General features: G+C 40.0%; 1 protein-coding gene across 6 annotated transcripts in view; it reads right to left on the bottom strand.

Moving 5' to 3' along the window:
* ptprt (protein tyrosine phosphatase receptor type T) overlaps positions 1–19769 on the bottom strand; it is a 318570-nt gene that overhangs the window by 131838 nt on the left and 166963 nt on the right. For all 6 annotated transcript variants that reach the window (XM_051415102.1, XM_051415097.1, XM_051415096.1 and 3 more), the window contains exons 12-14: positions 9386–9587; positions 6311–6413; positions 2607–2883 (exon numbers count right to left, since the gene is read on the bottom strand). In XM_051415102.1, coding sequence (XP_051271062.1) covers positions 2607–2883; positions 6311–6413; positions 9386–9587 — 582 coding nt within the window. The remainder of the gene's footprint in view (positions 1–2606; positions 2884–6310; positions 6414–9385; positions 9588–19769) is intronic.

Here is a 19769-nt window from a genome sequence, read left to right on the forward strand (position 1 = left end):
CTTACTGCTGCAGTATATAATGGAGATATTGAATTTAGAGAATGAATTATTCAAATGCTGACATTCTTCTTTGTGGGGAGACGTGGCTCAGCAGTCTATTCAGAGTCAAATGACAACTGGCCGTGGTGGATTCACTGGCCAATTTAATTTCTCCGTAGCCAGTGCAGCTTTCCAAACATAAAAAGGAACTGATGCAAGACCTTTATTGTCCTTTTGTGCCAAAGGAGACATGTCCTTCAACCAGACCGGTTGGGTTCGAGCTGTGTCAACAAACATTCACTCTACTGATGAATCCTTGAGGAAGGCACTGAAAGCCTACGAGCTCCAGGGCAGCTGTTGTGTATATAAATATGTGTACCTGACCCTGGCCATTGATTTCCCTGGGAAGTGAACAGGAAAAGACACAGCTACTAGTATCACAGAGACTGTCCTTGGCAGTGAAATGACAGCATTGGTCTTTTGTTCATACACCTCTTTCACTCAGGCTAATAATGCAGAAGAAGCCTAACAAACAAAAATTGTTTGCATCCCCACTTCAAACAATCTATGCTTAGTGTACAGTGCGTTTTCCGAATCCTTAACTTAGCTGTTAACTTGGCTAAGCCAAACCATGACATTTGAGGTGGCTGACAAACATTGTGGGGTATTAAGGTATAGAAACTTGTTGGGATCAATGCAAAAAAAAATGTGCACTCACAAAATGTTCTACACTTACTGCGAGTTAGAAAGCTAATAAGTGCATTTTTGAGTTGAGATTATTTTCTTACACAGGGTTATGTAATAAGACTATCCTCCCAAGAAAAACAACAACACCAGTCATTTCACAGATGCCCAGAAATGACACATGTTTAAGTTCAAGTGATAAAGCCTTGTAGTGGCTCTTGTCTGTTTGGAGCAAAGGAAGAAATACTGTCACCTTATAAAGGTCAGCAGAGGGAGGAGGTTGTGTTGTGATGACAAAAAGGGTGACAAAAAAAACGTTGTACTTTGGCACGAGATGTCCATTTCTGTCCTGTTTCCTGCTGACAGTCAGTGTTGTTGTTTTTTTTTTCTTTTAACTATGATCCCAATTGCTCCTTAGCCTAACCAAGTAGTTATTCTAACCCAAACTCTGTAAACAGCTTTAGCTTTGCTACAGTGTTAGCCCTAATCCTAACCCTACTGTCTAACACATCTGTGCATTGGTGCATTCATCCTGTATTGTGCACTAATACTACAAAGTTACACACTAAAAACAAATTAGGATGTTGGCACAAATCTATGTCCCTCTCAAAAGGAGACAATGAAACTAGTAGACCATTCTGTTGGTTGCACTAGCTGGGATGTTCCTAAAACAATAATTATTGCATGATTTGTTTCTCTTTGGGATGGATAACATGCAGAACAAATATATATATTGGCAGAAATTCACAAGTTCTATGAATGTGTGTCCATTTTTTATGCCTGATTTCCTTATCAAATCATCTGGGTTATGGTGGCTGCCACCGACCTCCCCACCAACACCCCCACAATGCTCCAATCCATGACCCACACAAACCTCACACTGATTGGATTGACTGAGATCCAATCAAATGTGACCGGATTTAGGGTCTGCTCATATACAAAGCGCATGCATACACACTCAACTGGCAAGCACAAGCAAAAGCACACGCACTTTTAAACACATACTCATCCACTCACATGCACGCTTGATCAATCATGCAATAACCCCTCCCACACACACACACACACACACACACACACTGGCACACAGTCTCTGTCCGTGTGAGTGCATTGTGGGAAATCTGCCTTCTGGAGGAGGATATTACATCACGGCATCAGCCAGCTTGCCCGGCCCCGCTCGCCAAACCGAGTTACCGTGGTTACGGCAGTGGAAAATTAAAACAACCCTCACAGGGGTTCACAGTATTATGGAAATTCAAAAGCCAAGTTCAAGTTGTGAATGAGTTATGAGAAGGAGAGAGTTGGGCGGGGTGTTGTTATATTTGCAGACGGTATAATTGCCAGGTGAAAAAGGGGAAGCAAACAGATGGATTCTGGGAGTGAAGATTATTTCCTTTTTTCCTCATAAGAAGGGACATAATGTTCACTTTATTGGTCCAGGGTCTTGAGTGGGGAATTCAAACTACTTCTACTGTGTCTACAACTGTAACCTCACCTCAGACACTAATCACACAGTGACTGCATGAACCTTTAAAAGCTTTCAAAATCTCTCTGGGACAAGGGTGTTTCTGTGCTTTCATATTATTAAGAGGAAGTTATTTCGTTTTTAGTTAGATTTTAATGCCTCATATCAGTTTAAATATAATTTCCAGGTTTTTTCTCGCTGTCAAAGAGTTTTCGAGAGTTTTAAAGCCCCTATATGTAGCATCTTTCCTATTAGTCTAATGGTATAAGTTCTTGTTTATAAGAAGAAAATGAGACAATCCTGGTAAATCTGCCACAGCATCTTTTTAGATACTTAACCATGGGGGCACCACATGTCAGAAATGTTCTGTTTCTACACATATAGTAGGAATATCAGCCATTGAAATTTTTTTTCAAATTTATCTATTTGATCAAAGTGTGTTCCTGTTTTTTGGTACTTTTGGAGTCTTGTCACTCACCCCATTGGCTCTGCTCATGGCCTGGTAGTAGATGCTGTAGCTCTTGGCCGGTGACAGTGGCGGATTCCAGAAGCCGCCGTAGCTCTTGTTGTCTCCCACCGTGAACGGCTGTACAACTGTGAGACTGGACGGGGGCAGCTCAGCAGCGATGTAGTAGGGTGAGTCCAAGATGGAGGCATTGCGGAAGCTGACAGGGGCAGAGAAACATTCAGGGGTATCGGAGGCGGCGCGGCGGGTCTTGGACTTGCGTTCCTCCTTCACAACGAGCTGGTAGGAGCTGAAAACACAAATAAAGTTATATTAATATCTGCTTTTGTGTGCTGCTTACTGACACTGCTGGTTTTGAAGCTTCTGCAGACAAAAGAAGAAGAAAAAGTGTACTGTTGAGGAGGCCAGCCTTGACTAAAACAATCACTCATTGGAATTTAGACAATCAGTTTGTCATTTCTGTTTGAGTGGTGATTATTTCGGTAACAATTATTGTGTTTGTACCCATCATTAAAATGTATTTGGTCAAATAGCACAGATGTACAGGGTTTAAATGGGTGCAAGTCTTGTAACTGTTTCATTTGAACTCGTAAAAAAGGTGCATTTGTACTTTAAATATACCCTCATTCAGCTTAAACATATGACAATCGTACTGATCCCCATTACTCAATCACTATAGCACCCGCCATTTAAAAGTTTTAATTTCCAAAGTGCTTTGTATCCATTTTAGCAATTAAAGCATTAGGAGAATAGGGCTGAAGTCTGTAAAGAATTTTCAGGAAAATGCCCACTATCCTTTAAAAAGGAATATAATCTGTTCCAAGGGTCACTCCCTTTTTCAAATGGTAGATATACTTTGGAAGCAAACTTCAGCTGACTTTCTAACAAAGTAGCTGGCAGATCATTTCTTGTGCTGACTCAGCAGCAGCAAAGTATGAATTAAAAGTAAGAGACATCTGTGTGTGTGTGTGTGTGTGTGTGTGGGAGATAAGAGGTTATATCTTCCTTTGCATACATGTGTTTTCTTATACACATTAATAAGTTGGAAATTATACATCTCTCTGCCCAGCGTCTGCTTGTGTGTGTGTGTGTGTGTGTGTGTGCATGTTAGCAGGTGTGCATGTGACTGTATGTGCTGTAGCAGGTGTGTGTGTGTGTGTGTGTGTGTGTGTGCTTGTTCGAACAGGTGTATTGAGGTGTGTTTATATACTTAATACTACTTTATCTGTGCGTGTGGGGGGGCTCTTACGTGTGTCTGTGCACATGCGTGTGTATGTATGTGTGTGTGTACGCGTGCATGTTTCCATTCTGCTCTGAGAGGCTTCATGAATGGCTGAGGGCTCCTTTAGCGGTCAGGACAAACGCAGCGGCCCTCCGCAATTACCTCCGTCCTCCACGCCAAGAACTCACTTCACAATTATACGCAATTAGGGAAATGTATGTTTCTGTGAAGGGGGCCGAGGCCAATTATCCCCAGCTCCCGTTTGGCAGCTTTCATAAAAGATAATTGCTGATGACCAAAGATGAGTCTCTCTGTCTCTCTCTCCCTCTCTCTCTCTCCCTCTCTCTCTTTCGTTCCTGCCTTTCTGGTGAAATATCCATTTCAAAACTAATGGCTTTCAGAGGCTGCACTAGGGATGAAGCCGAGGCCTAGTACAAGGGGCGAATAGGGAATTATGCGTGTGTGTGTGTGTGTGTGTTTTCAAATGTGTGTGTACATGTGTTTGGAGGTACAGGTGTTCCTATATGCATGCATGTTGTTACGCTGTATACTTCTCTGTCTGTGAGGAAGAATTTTCAGAACTTTAAAGGCATCTTGGGAGATGAGACCAGTTTGGAGAGTGTGGACTTTTCTCGACAGTGTAGACATTTTTTTTTTTTTAAATGAACAACATTATGTAAAGTGAGGAAGGTTTTTAGAAAAAGAGGACATTTCTGCTGTATCTTGAAAGGGGTGTTTGATGGTCCAGACTTGGATTTGGGGTTTTAAAGTTAGAAGAAGTAAGACGTTCAAAGTTTCGGGTTTGGGGCCAGTGAATGCATTATATCATATCAGAAATACCTTTGGAATGTGTGTGTTTGTGTGCATGTGATCATGTGTGCAAATCTGGTCTTGTGTGTGTTTCTGTGGGTTTTTGTATGTGCGTGCATACTGTATCCATTCAAGTTTATGTAAGCAAACATGTGTTGACATCCACTGCTAGCCATTAGCACTGCCTTCCTCTGTTAGCCATCATGTGAATGCACGTGTCTGCACCCGAGCATGCATGTCGATGTGTGTCTCAACCACAACAGCTGCTCCTCTTAGCGCAGTAATTTCAGTAAATATTCCTCATCTAAGCTCCAGAACTTGAGATGTACTCTCCTCAGAATAAATAAATAAAACACTACAAAATATTATTGTGCACAGTAACCAACAGATGCCTTTTCTCTTCTACCCCACGTACATCTGTTGGCACTTAAAACATGTAATACTTGCGCAGAACACACATAATAAGCAAACATGCAAAGGGGCTTATAACGGGTTGATAAACAGATAAAGATGTTAGTGATTGGAGTGCAGCCTAATTCAAAATGAGATATATCTGCCATGTGTTGCTGATAAATTGCGAGATATGGTGTGGGATTTACTGAAATTAACACTAAACCACTGACCCACGCTCACATTTCACAAATCCATTTCCCAAAGTCCAAATTGAAGTGATATATATTCTCCATGCACCCTTGTCGAAGCTGTATTTCCCTAAAGGCAACTGCAGAATAATGTTCTCTCCTACACCAATTAAATGGATGAGATCACATGTTCAAAGTGAACTTTTAATTAAAAAACACGTTGGCTGAAAAAATGAGAAAAGGAAAAGGAATAAATTAGCTGTGTGTCCATTTTAAAACAAAACCAGCGAGTGCAGTGGACTAGAGACTGGAATGATGAAATTTGAGTGAGTTGTGTGTTTGTTATTTTCTACTCTCTTTCTTTAATATGAATTACTATAAAGACAAAAATACTCATGACTGATAACTTCCTGTTGTTCCTCGCTACCACTCATTTAGGAAAAGGGTGTGAGTGTAAAAATGATAAATGGCCTGATATTAGCATTCTGATGCAACTTTGCAAGACATTATTGGTGACAGTTAAAAGTCAGGATACAAAGTTTCCAGAGTTGACGTTGAACTGTGCTTTGTACCACAAATGTGTTTGTGTGACCATGACAGCACGTTTTTTGTGCATTATGTGAAGAAAAAAAAGAAAAACATTGGCAATCCCTGTCCCTAAAAACTTTTTTTTATATCCTTTTATGTCAACAAGCTGTTGGCAGGGAGCTTCAGTTAAAGCAGTCAAGTCTCAAGTGACCAGACATTGATTGCCAAATTACCATTAAACATTTGGGCCTGTCAACTCAGCTTGGAGTTGCATCTCCATAAGGCAGTGACTAAAAAGCTACATGATGCATGTGACTAATGGCGAGACGTTTCATTGCCAAATTTATAAAAAAAGAAAGAAAGTCCCATTCTCTGAGTTCCTTTGCATACAAATTGGACTTATATGTGTGAGTGACTTTAATGGCTTTAAAAGAGGCCCTTGAGGAAGACGGGAGAGGAAAGTGGATAAAAGGAGAGCAAAGTAAGAGAGGGTGAATGGAGAGGGGGTGATGAGATGAGAGGAGAGGAGAAGAGGGGAGGGGAGAAGAGAGGAGGTGACTGAGGTAAGAAATTACCTGATTGGTGCGCCACGTGATTGGGCGGGCTTCAGCAGGATGGTGATGGTGGTCTCTGTCTCGTTCAGTGGAGCCTCAGACTCGTACTCTGGCATCATGGGGGCTGAGGGTAAAAAAAAAAGGGGGGGGGATGATTGTTCAGCATAACAAAAATAATGTAGTGTAGCTGTATATTTTTAACATACATTCTGTACTGTATAATGATAAATCACTTTGACCCTAACCCATTCACTTATATGAATAGAAACACACTGACACTGCACCAATACACTTCAACATTGTGTAGTACGAGACACAATACAATGAGTCTGAATGTGTAAAATGAACATTATGTCAGAGAAACACACCAATGGAAAGGAGAGAAAAGGATACTGGACTTACAAAATGTTTTCCAACATTAATAGAAATTCTTAAACAAAATGCAAGGTCAGCATGTACATTTTCAGGTTGGTTCACTTTGGATATGTGTGTACAAGTTGAGGCTGCCAAGCACACCATATCTTTTGAGTTAATATAAAAAAAGGAGGACTTATTTCGATGTCAAACTTTTCAGTCTTCTGTAATAAATGTCAGCAGAGGTAAATATATTATGCAAAGCTTTAAAAACAAAAGTCAAATCGACAAATCTGTTCTGGCTCTGATCTTTTGGCTTTTTTGTAATTACATTTTTGCATCCTACTATGACAAGAGTTATCTTATCAGGTGCTGTTAAGAGCAATAAAAGGTGGATGTACGCTTCACTGCGAAAGGCATAGACATTCAGGTTTTTAATTTCACATCTGCCATGCCCTCATACTGGAGGTCCAGCATCAGTGCCTCTCTGAGTAAAACATCAGCCCCCTTTTCCCTGATTGTTGTGGCATTTAGGTTATTAACACAAGTCCAACCCCATCCTCCTATGTCCATCCATCTCTATCTGTCCCCATCATTTAATTTAAACCTCTTTCCTTTGGTCCCTGAATGAGATAATGAAGATTGGGGATGGCGTGACATTTGGAGGGAGACATCTATGTTATGTGTGGAAGCGCCAGGTTTTTTTCCCCTCTTAGCAACATGTTGTGAAGATTTGAAAGGATGATGGAGGAATGGAGGCTCAGTGGAAAGGTCATACTAAAATCACTGTAGGTGTTGACAGACAGTCAACACGCTAATGACACAGTTAGATTGTAGTCTTCTGTAGTTCAATCAGCACGTACACTGCCAGGACTCAGGATTCAGTTGTGTGGGTCATTGAAACTTTGGGAACCATTATTCGATTGACGATATATTCCTCGGGGGGTTAAATGTGACATGTGTACCATTTGTATAATTGAATGTGATCTTGTGCCACATTGCCAATAAACCCCAAAGCCTCTTGTGACAAAGGAGAAGTGGTCACTTGTGGCACTGAACAGTTTCCAGGATGGAATGTGTGTAACTGCATGAATATGAAAAGATGTGAGTGTTGGAGCAGAGCCTCTCGGGGTATATTAAGGCTACAAGAAAAGATTGATGCCATTATCTCAGCTTCATATCACATGTGGGACACATGAATAATTATCATTATTTAATTACATTGTAAAACATAGAAGTGATAAGCCCTATTTAGATTATGTTGGGTAGATTTGACATTTTTATACTTTTATACTACAAATTAGGAAATACTCAAATACATAAATATCAAAAGACAAGTAGGTGCAGTCTTGCTTTGAATGTTAGTATCTTGATGTTCTGTTTATGCATCAACACGCAGATTTTGAAAGAAACGGTTCTGGATTTTGGAATAAATCTCCACACACTGTGCAAGGAATGGATTATTATATGTGAGATTGAACTGAGCAGATAAATGGTGCTCTGATGGGTAAATTTGTCACATCTACAAGAAACTTTGGAAGCTTTCCACCCCGTGTTTCATTGGCCTTCGCCACTGTAAATGAAATATATCAAGCTTCCTAGTAAATGCAACTCCTCAGGACAATTCTGAATCCAGTTGCCAAAATGTTAAATACACAGCTCTGTAAACAGTAGCATGCATAGTTGTAGTTCTTGCATTCATATTGCATGTAATTAATGCTAGTGATAAAATGCAATAAGTCGTCATTTGTGAATTTATCCTCAAATAATTCTGCTTTGGTAATGCAAGCAATAGATTATTGACAGAGATCATCCATTGTCCTATACGCCACACAACTTGTATCCCCCCCCCCTCAAAAAAATAGCTCAGTCTACATTGTGCCTTCAATATAAAAAGGACTTGGGATTGTAAGATTGCACTTTGTGCTTTTGGCTCACACCTACAGTGAGTGTCTCCAAAGATATACAGATAAAAAAACATAGCTAAAGGTCACAGCTACCTTTAGGTGAAGTTAAGACAATCAGGTATGCCATTTGGGAAGGGATTATTAGAGAAAGGTAAAAAAGGGAGAAAAAGAAGGAACAGCGACAGAGAGGGAAAAGTGATTGAGACCCTGACATATGAAAGGGAAGGGGAATGGGAAACAGCAGAGAGACAGAGAGAGAGTTAGGTAAAGCTGGAAAGAGACAGAATGGGTGAGTCAGAGAGGAAAAGGGCAAAGAGATGCATCAGTCACTCTGTCATTTGAACAACAAAGAACACCCTTCACAAAACAGTTGGAATAAGAATGGAGAAGTCCTCTTGTTTCAGAATAAAGAAATGCATTAACATGTGGGGGCATTTCATAGTTCTTGCCACAAAAGTTGATTGTTTTCCTTTTCTGTGGTTCCAGTGACATTTTCTATGAACTGAGGCGGGCGACATAAAAGGAGAGTTACAAATGGAGAGAAAAAGTCAGATATGAAAACGGTCACTCAGACAGACGAACAAAGACACAAACAAAAACACAGACTGACACATTCATAGAGATAGTGACTGACATGCCAACCCACCAACTGGCCAACAGACAAACCTTCTTTACCTGCTATTATTGTAATAATAATAATAATAATAATAACAATAATTATAATTATAATACGCACGAGTGTGACACACTGTCTTTGTGTGATTGAGAGCAGAGATCCAACAAATGTCACCAGAAACTAAAGTAAATTAATGCAAAATAAAAATATAATTTGTACCTGCTATCTTAGTGGTGATGCGGGTGGTGACAGGCGGGCCGAAGCCCTTGTTTGTGGAGGCTTTGAGGGTGAAGAAGTAGGTGGTCCCTGGGTAGAGGCCTACGAACAGGTGATGGGTCTCATTCCTCAGCTTGAACACCCGTCCCCTCTGGGTTGTCAGATCGGCGCTGGGGTCCAAAGAGCTCAGGGCCTTGTAGGTAATCTGGAGACAGACAGGAGATGTATAGTTTTAAACATGTCAGCTTTACTCTGTTTGGTCATTTACTTTTGTTAAATTTGGCTCAGTTCAGATAAATGAATCCTAGTTACGCTTTGCTTAGCTTAGCAAGCTGTAGCATTTATGTGTTTGGAAGCATTGTGACTTCTTTAAAGTAAACAAATTGTTGATAGTTGAACTTAAATTCCTTTTGTTGTTTTTGATTGTCTGTTCTTATAGTTTAGACTAGCAAAGCTTAGATGCTCTTGATTTAACACTGATCACTTCATCTAAAGTAGCTTATTATTGCATTGGTTATTACGGTTATATAAATACTATTATTATGATAGCCTATAACTGTCTCTCTGTATATACATTGTTGACTTTAATTATGTAAGGTTCTAAAGTAATCCAAGAAAAGAAAAATCTTGAAGAAAATATTTGAATCTGATTCCCAACTGAGATGAGAGTGTTGAGGATCAACCAAAACAATAAGTTGAAAGATGCTAAAAATCCTGTCAGTGACCCATTAGATTTGAGTAATCATTTATATAAAAATATAGATTAGTAAAACTTCAGTTTAACAGATTTATATCATTGTTGCCTTTTTATCTTTGCAAAAGGAAAAGTACTCAAAATTAAACTAAATGTCTGGTGTTCCAATCAGATTACTAATTAAAGACTAAACTACTGCTCACTCCATGTATTTTTCTTATTAGACTGAAATCTCTCGTGTGCAACTTTTCATCAATTTTCATTTCAAAACAAGTTTCAGAGTTTGCCCCCCCCCCGATGACTTCCACTGTCACATCAGAGCAAATCCAACACATCGATCAACTCTTACTAAATTGTCTGTTAAACGGCATACAAATCAATTTTGGAGTTGAAGTGACTCTGGCTCTTTACTACAGGTCTGTGTTTCTCCACATGATCTCCACTTTGAGACTGGAACAAATTGAGCAAATTGACCAATGGCCACTAAAGTGGCAGAAGCACTTCAATAGTTCCCCCGTTAGAATAACTGTCAATGTCTGTTGTAATGTTGCTACTGGCAAGTTTCCACACTGCACAACTGTCAATGAGTGCACACACACGAACACACATGGCAGAACACTGGAGGACAGCTGTCATTGTGAATGACAGTCAGTACAAAAGAGTATTGACTGGTTTGGAAAAAAACACATTAATAGCAATCCAACCCTAAACACATTTCAGCACTTCATCAAGTACATGTGTCTGTGTCAGGGTCTCTAAGAGCATTTCAGTTTGTCCTTCAGCCACAAAGTGAGAAAAGAAAATCCTCACTATATAAGTGTGGATGCAAGGTGAGAAGCAGTGAAGGAGGTAGAGAAGAAGAATGAACAAAAGAGACAACATGAATGAACCAGAAGGCACTCTGTGGAGTGGAAATCTCCTCCGCCAACGCAAAATGTTTCTCCAACTTGCAGGGCTACAGCCCCTGGAATGGTTCATGTTTCCCGTCATTTGTCTTCTGGGTTTGATTTCTTGACAAAAGCATGCAAGGGCAGCACTGTTTAGCCGACTGCCAACTAGGAATTCACAGAGGAAAACTTTCCCACCAGAATGAGCGGCACATCATCGCTATGGCTACAAAAAGAGAAAATATAACTAAGCTCAAACTCACTTCCCCATAAAATTCAAGAAATACTAGAGCTGAGAGCACCCTGTAGACCAAATCAAACCCAAAATCTGTTAGTCTAGGATATAAACAAACAAATGGGGTAAAACAAACATAAAGCATGAGAATAAAAAAAGAGAGATGCATTGCAAAGATAGCATATCTGTTTACTGCTCATTATTTGTGAGTGTGAGAGAGAAAGTGAACAGTAGAGAGAGCTGTCCTAATGGACCAGTGGTCTAAAATGGGTACCAAATAACCATAAACTCTCCACTTTGGATTCAGCCAGGGAGCTTTGTTGCATGTGATCCCCATTTCCCATCTGCCCATGTTTCCTGTCACACTATACTCTGGTCAGAATGAATTAGACAGAGAACAAGACTAAATTAGAAAGTAAGCTGGAGCTCACAGGAAAAAAAACAGTCCTAGTGACACCAAAATACGCACTGATGTGTTACAAACTCCAGGCACTTTTTTCCTCGTTGTGCAATAAAGCTGCTTTGAAATAAATTCTCACAGAACACTGAGAGTTAGAGAGTAAAAGTGAAGGCGAGACAGAGAGAAACAATAAGCGCGGGAGAATACGAGAGAGATGTGGAGCGACAGAGCAAAAAAATACTGGGACACAGAGCTGTAATAAAAGAATGCTGTCCAGGATACACACAAACACGGTTGCACAAGAACACACTGATACGAGACGGATTCCAGAGAGAGAGACTTCATTTAATGTACAGACTGATTATCCTTATGATTATCTTTAAATGTCTTTTGGCATTACTGTTCTTGATTTGCATGCCAGTAGAGAACTGGATGATAGTTTTTAATCTCACGTTGAGAGTAACTCATATTCAGTTTTATTACATGCTTATTAGTACATGCAGAAAAAAATGTAATGTAAGTGATAGCAACTGTCAGAAAGTCAAAGTGAAAGAGAAAAATTAAGACAGAGAATAAATGAAAGAGGCAAAAACAATAGAGAGCCAGAGAGCTGATAGAGAAACGAGAGAAAGCGAGAGAGCACACAGAACGAGAGTGATAACAAGTGATGCAGATAGATGTTTGTGTAAAATGGGTACCTCGGAGGCTGGAGGTGAATTGTGTTTGTAAGTGTGTGAGTTTGTAGCCGAGGAAGCGGTCCGCTCGTGGACGTCAGGCGGCCCTCGTCGCTCCTTTAGCGGACTCAAATCAAAAGCACTGACAGCCGGGCGCCTCACTTCGACTATAGGCCTGCAGGCTGGACTCGTGAAGTGTGAACGTGTGACTGTGTGATGCGTATGTGTGAGAGAGAAAGGCGGAAGAAAAGAAAGACGCAAAAACTGCAAAAGCTGGAGGTAGATCCAAAAAGACTGCTTTATCTGCTAAATATGGATTTCCCCCGAAGGGATGGTAGTGTTCAGCAAACTCAAATTCAAGGTTTCTTTCAGAGGCTACATTCATGTTTTTCGGCAGTCCAAAAACCAAAACAAAATAAATAATAATAATTCTACTCTGGGGTGAGGTGAGATTGTCTGATTTATTTTTCTGATTTGATGTAATATGTTTTATGGCATTAATTCCAGTAAAGACCACATTAAGAGCTTAATGAGCGTTAATAGGTTGCTTTCATTACAGAAAATGCATTCTGTATCTCTGATATTCATAAGCTCTTGCTCTGGTGTTTCCATTAGTTGGCCTGGATGAAGTGTATGTTATAATTTATAATGGATCACTAGCCGAGTTCCCATCCAAATGTATTGCAAATTTGAACTGAATGTCAAGTAAATCGCCAAAAGAAAATGCAAATAAATACTTGAATCCATCCGCTAACGTTATGCGATAAGTAGGAGTTGGTTCATAGAGATAAGCAGTAGGTGATACTGATTCTCCAGCCTGGAAACCAGAAGAAGAGGGCGAACAAAGATGACATAATGATTGATCAAAGCTCCCAGTTTCACTATGGGCATTTAGAGATATGGGAGAAATAACATAAAGCAATCAATAAATAAACAATGTTTTTTTTTCCATTCTTATGGGCACACTTTTTCTCCTGTGCCTCTCCTTGGAATTCGGAGAAGCTTTATCTCAGGCGGTCCTTGAGCAAGACTGCTCCCAGTGTATGTGTAAAGTAGCAACATAGCAACGTAGCTTTGGACAAAAAGAAAGCAGTTCCTGTGATGTGACAGTGATGGCTCTAAGAGACGGCAGAAGGTCAGACTAAGTATAAATTGAATGGATGGATTCTCCTGTTGCACTAATGTCTCACTTCTGTTGTGAATTTAAGGTCAGACTCACATTGTCCCCTGTCCAAGTGTTTGAATGGCACTGCCCTCATCTGGCCTAAATGAACCTAACTGTGACTGAGTGTAAAGTTTAAATTAAGTCCTACACACAGTTTTCCTCTATTATCATTTTGTTTCATTGCCACTGCACTGAAAAAAGAAAAATAAGAAAGTTTTCTTGTCCACTTTTTCTGGCACTTAACCCTCTTCGTACAACACAGACAGACAACTAAACGCCACTCTGATTGAGGCACTTGGGATAAAACCTTTAGCCAATAGAGGACAGCGGACAAAAATGCAGCAGAAAGCCCACGGCAGGGCAGCAGCCTCGGATTCGACAAGCGGCTGACGTCTCCCAGGCCTGAAAGTTCGCCTGGCTGGCTGAATAAAACATGTTGAATCAATAGCTATTTATACAGACTGGGACTTAGGGGCTGGAACAATAAAATATCATCTATTTCATCTACGCTGCAGTTTTGGTTTGCACATCGATGGCTGTTATTTTATAAGTCATGAATGGCTCTCTATATTTTTATGGGCTTTACGATCTCTCTCTCTCTCTCTCGCTCTCTCTCTCTGACTTTGCTCTCATCTCACCCACCATCTTTCTCTCTCTTTCCTTATTACGTGATAGCCTCTTTTTCTCTCTTGTATCGCCCTTTCCCCTGAGGTAAATATTTTCTGGACACCCTTCTCTACTTCTCCACTATTTTCTCAATTTTCTCTCCACACTTAATCTACTCACCCATTCCCTCTCTCTCTCTTTCAAAAGGAGGAGTTTGGCTCATAAACCTCAGGTGTACTCTTTTCCACCCTCTCTCCCTTTGTGTCACCCCTCCTTTCGCTCCCTCTCTCTCCTCTCCCTCTCTATAGTTGATGTACTTGGAATCGGTAGAGCCATAAAGCTCAGGTTGTTTTATTGACCAATGAAAAGGCAGGCGTGCAGCAGGGCAGTGCATCTTGGGTAATAGAGTGTGCGTCTGTGGGGGATAACTCACCGGAGGGAAGGGTGCATGTGTGAGTATGTGTGTGTGATTGAATTAGCGAGTTAGATTGAGAAAGTGAGAGAGGTAAAGCGAGGATAGAGGTGGAAAGTGGAGGGAAAGAGGAAGAGAAAGAACACGAAAGAGAGTCATGTGAAAGAGGAAGGGAAGGAAAAAGAAAGGATATAGGGAAAGAGAGGGATGAACAGATGACAGATGCTATGACAGAAACGATAACCAGGGTATCACACCTTTTATATCCAGGTTCATAAGTTATAACTGAGAGCTAAATTAATAAATCCTTTACAAATGCTTTATAGATCCGTTATAAGCAATTAATAAGAATAACTTTAGGTTTACCAGGATGTGAAAAATCTCTGGCTTGTGTTTTTTTTTAACAACTTATTAACATGCGCAACAAAAAACCTTTATTGAAGATGTTTTAACAAATGTAATTACTAATGACATTTGAAAGCAGGTGTCATGGTGAAAGATGAGGCAAAGGCATTTTTTACAACCTAATAAACTAAACTAAAGTTATAAAAAATCGTATAAACCCATGATAAAAGCTGCCTTATGAGATAGCGATGGCAGAAACCTTGTACCTTTGCAGGTGTTTGTGCGCCCTTTAATGTGTGTGCCCACATGTGTGTTTGTCCACGCAGGAGATTGATGCTGGTTAGCATTAGAAGCCGTACCTTTTACCTCGCAGCCCTCTTCATCAAACACACCACAGCTGCAGTGTGTGTGTGCGACCTGCTGGGCCGCACTGTTTTGAGCTCCAGCCAAGTTTTATGGGAATAAACAATGTTTACGAGGCGCCGTCGTGGGATCGGTGCTGTAGAAATGCTATTTCAATTCAGTTTTGTCATTTTCCATTTTTTATTCTCTGTGCTCCTGTTTGTTTTATTAGAAAATATGCAGTAGCTTCATTCCTCACTATTTCAGTCTTGCTATTCTCTGTCATGTTAAATTAAGAAGGAGCTTTGTGAGGTGTTTGTTATTTCTGGTTTATTTTGCCACCATTCACTTGAGTAAAGTTTCAATTTGTTTACTACCTCTACACTTTTTTCTACATTTAGTAGAAGCTCTCAACCAAAGCAGATTAATAAAGCAGTATAAAAGAATAAGGTTGGTTCACTTACAGCCTATAACTTTCTATTGCAGTGGCTAGGGCTGTAAAACATCATCCATTTCATCTACACTGCAGTTTTCCACATCAATGATGGTTTCTAACTCTGGATTTTTACGGGCAGCATGCTACCTTTTTCTGACCTTTTTGTTTAATCTTTTCTGTCTTGCTCTGACTCTCATATAACCTTTGTTTCATTTGCTCTGTTCTATACCGAGGATCCATTGTTTGAAGTGGAAATGCTACTCAAACTGGTACGTAAGGATCTTCACCATGCATTTCTGTAAAACGAATATACACATTCTTGTTCCTTTTTTGGACATACGAAGATATGTTCACAAGATTTAGGTGATTCTATCTGAATATGGTTTGTCTTAAAATGCAATAACCAACCCCAAACTGATCCAAATGATGCATTAGAGAGTGAGAGCACCATTCAGCATGCCCATATTTGAAGCAAGATTAACAGGAATAAAATCCGCTCTTCACTCCTATGGTCCATGAAAGACAGAATACTGCGTATTTAGGTGTTTCATTCCCTGAGCTGATGCTCTAAAATGAAGTGTGAGTGTCTGATGGTCTGCCAGGATTTCGGGTTCATAAGGGGGGCAACAGGCCCGCATTGTACTCAGGCAGCAGAACCAGCCTTTTGTTGTTCTTTTTAAAATCTGTTAATAGAAAATAGAAATGTACAGATAATTCCTGCTCAGATTTTCTTTTGCTTTTCTTTTTTTGACCTCTTACAGACGATGTCACGATCACCATCTGTATGGCAAGTGTGACATTATACTCATTTGTGCTAGCTGTCAATGCAACAACTGTGTTAATACCAACATAAGCTGCAGTCTAAGATACTTAAAAACAACACCTGTCTTTCCCCATGGCTTGACAACTACCATCCTGCCTCTGAATGCACCTAAAGAGGTTTGTTTAAGACATGAATAACAAAGAAGGGAAAACCCTGCCATCTCAAATCCACTCTCCAACTATATTTTGACACTTCCTGTCCTGCTCATTAGAAACCGTCTCCAATATGAAAAGAGACTATTTTATACAACCTATCCTGCCCTCTAATGCGTAAAAAAGAAGATTTTCAAAATATATTTTCTAAAGTTCCAACATGCAAAATAAAATAATAATGCCTTTCCCTGGATGTTGACATCTCCAGTCCTGCCCTCAAACTCTCTCTACAAACTGTGTCAAGGCATATAATCCTCTATCTATCTCGTTGCACCTCGACACCTGCAACCCTGCCTTCCAACTGAGTAGTTGCAACATATAAAACCTGAATAAAACTTCTCTGTACTCTCCTTCCCTCACCATGTATCCTAGCACCTCCTGCCTCGCTCTGTAACTTAGTAGGCACCTATTGTTTTAAGTTCCAGCATGTCTGTTTTTAGAAGTTTCCATTTGGGACAGACTGTTCTCCTGCTTCCCGGCTTTAAAATGTCAAGACATTCTGGGTCACTACGAATAGAAAGGCAAACACACACAAACACAAATTCTAATACCGAGGTGCGCACACACAAGACATACCATTCCAAAGATGAATGTAGATGTAAAAATCCCTAAATAAAAGCCAACACGCATGCAGACGCACATGTGAATACTTGTGCATTCATACATAAAAACACAAATGGGAATGAGATCTTTGGATTTTTCCTCATCCCACATTTCCATTGTTCCCAACTAGATGAGCAAACCGGAGAAAGAAATAGCAACAGACAATAGTCCGATAATATTCCATGGCTGTGCTGCTTCAATTGTTCTCATCGACTCTTGATAAGCAAACAGAAGTGAGAAAGAGACAGACAGAAGGACAGGGCAAGCTGAGCACTAAATATAGCATGATAACATTTCCAAGCCGTAGTATTGTTCTCGCTGAGATAAATGTACACGAGAGAGAGAGATGGAAAAGGAAAAAGGGAGAAAGGGAGACGAGCAGTAGACCAACAATAATCTAGCTTCATAAATAGCCAGGCTGTTAATCACTGACAAAGGCCTCAATCGCTTAATCAGGCTGCTCACTCAGCAGCACAGAGGCAAAAGAGAGAAATGACGAGCACTGGGAATATAAAATCCAACAAATGACAGGATATAAGAGCTTTGAGCTTTAGAGAGCTCTTGTATCCTGTCATTTGTCTGCTTTGGCAGCCCGCTGCGACTAAAGTTCACATCAAAATAAATACCACCCCCACCACAAAAGTATCAAAGAGCAGAAACCCGGTTCACCCTGGAAGAGGTGATCAGAGATGGAGCATTAAAATCACTCCAGAAAATCAGCCGGTGGTGACAGTTTGACGGGAAACGGCCTGAATCTGCATCCCGGTGACGCTTGTTTGACAGCCACATAGCAACTTCCTGCCAGCCGAGTTAAGACGAGTGACAGAAAGAGCACTCTCCCTCTAGATGCTAATATAGGCCACACATGCTTCTTCTGCTCTCACTCCTACATTAAAAATCATTTGCTGACAAGCTATTCACCACAGATTGGCAGTGATTTATGAGTTTACTGTGAAATGTGTTTTGTATGTTGTGGCTCTCATTCTCCACATATCAGCAAGTTACAGTAAGTGAGGAAAACAGAAATCCAATTTTTGTTAATTTTTTTTGTTTCGTCGAGTCTTATTTTTTGTAAATTTTGGTCTTATTCCTTTAAAAAACTAATTTTTTATAGTGTTTTTAACAGGGAACAAAAATAAGGAGTAAATGAAAGACTGGGGAGAAAGAAGGTTTGTCACAATTTGGTGGTATATATTCTATGTATAATAGAAAACAATGGGTTCTTTCTTGGCCCATACTTCCACCAAGGTTCAAGTAGATTTTCCTTAATCCGAAAACATAACCTCACTGGCGGATGTAATAAACTGAACAGAAGCAAACCAGGCTGTACTGGGGCAATAAAGGAGAGAAACAAACAAATAAAAACCTAGGTAGATCTCAGCACTGAGGTAATAAGGGAGAAATGAAAATATTAGAAGATGAAAATGAAGATCTGACAGGTAAAGATGTCAGGGGAGGCGTAACTGCCTGCTGCAAAGATGGTTTGTAGTTGTTGGCTTCTAGGGTTCTCACGGGACACGTGTTGGCCAGAGAGATGGGAGTGGAGCGCTGATTGGCTAGAGGACAGGAAGTTGTAGTGCTTTAGAGATTAGAGCAATGTGCATAATCCTGTGTGTGTGTGTGTGTGTGTGTGTGTGTGTGTGTGTGGAAGAGACAGAGAGCAGGAGTGGGGGTCTAGATGGATAATCCTCCATGACTATTTACCCCTCTGTGTGACCCTTGTGTGTGTGTGTGTGTGTGTGTGTGTGTGTGTGTGTGTGTGTGTGTGTGTAGGTGTATAATCCTCTTCTCTTTGACTGGCAGACAGTGTGTTCAGATGAGACCTGCACTCACTGCTGCTCATTTATTTCTTTTGATACGCACATTCTTTATTGTTTATATATATTTTGTGGCTGTGCTTTTTCTTTTTTGTTTTAGAAACAACAATTAACACGCCATTACACAACTGAAGCATTTTTATAATATCGCCACCTCAAGAAAAAACAGAGAAAACAATGAATCATAATGACAGCTGCAGATCCAAACTGCAATGTTTATACAGCACATTATAACACATGTGTTTAACTATGTAAGAGGGTACACACGCACGTAGAAATCAATATTTTTCTCCCATAAATCTCACTCACAGCTCAATGTGATAGGAATAAAAAAACATGTAATTCATAATGATCATAACTAGAAAAGCACTAATCCAAATAATATTCATTTACTTAGTTTATTGTCAAAGATTAACTTTGATTTGATTTTGATTTAAAGGACCGGTGTGTAATATTTAATGGATGAAGTTGCAGATTACAATTAATTGAACACCACTCGTGTCAGTAGTTGCCTGCGAATGAGGACGGGCTGTGTCGTGTGTGTAGGAGAAACTATGGCCGCAAACGTCATAGTCCCTAACTATAGCCAATGTTTGGTTTGAACATTCTGGGCAACTGTAGAAACATGGCAACTATTTATAAAAACGGTAATGGAAACAACATGCAGGTGATTATCCACTAATAAAAACATACCTATGAATGTTACATTCCATTTATGGAAGTATACACCATTACAAAGTGTACTGAAGTTTCTCATCTTCAATATCACATGTAATAAGAGGCAGACAGAAAGTAT

The sequence above is a fragment of the Dicentrarchus labrax genome, unplaced genomic scaffold, assembly GCF_905237075.1.
Source record: "Dicentrarchus labrax unplaced genomic scaffold, dlabrax2021, whole genome shotgun sequence".
Taxonomy (NCBI): domain Eukaryota; kingdom Metazoa; phylum Chordata; class Actinopteri; family Moronidae; genus Dicentrarchus; species Dicentrarchus labrax.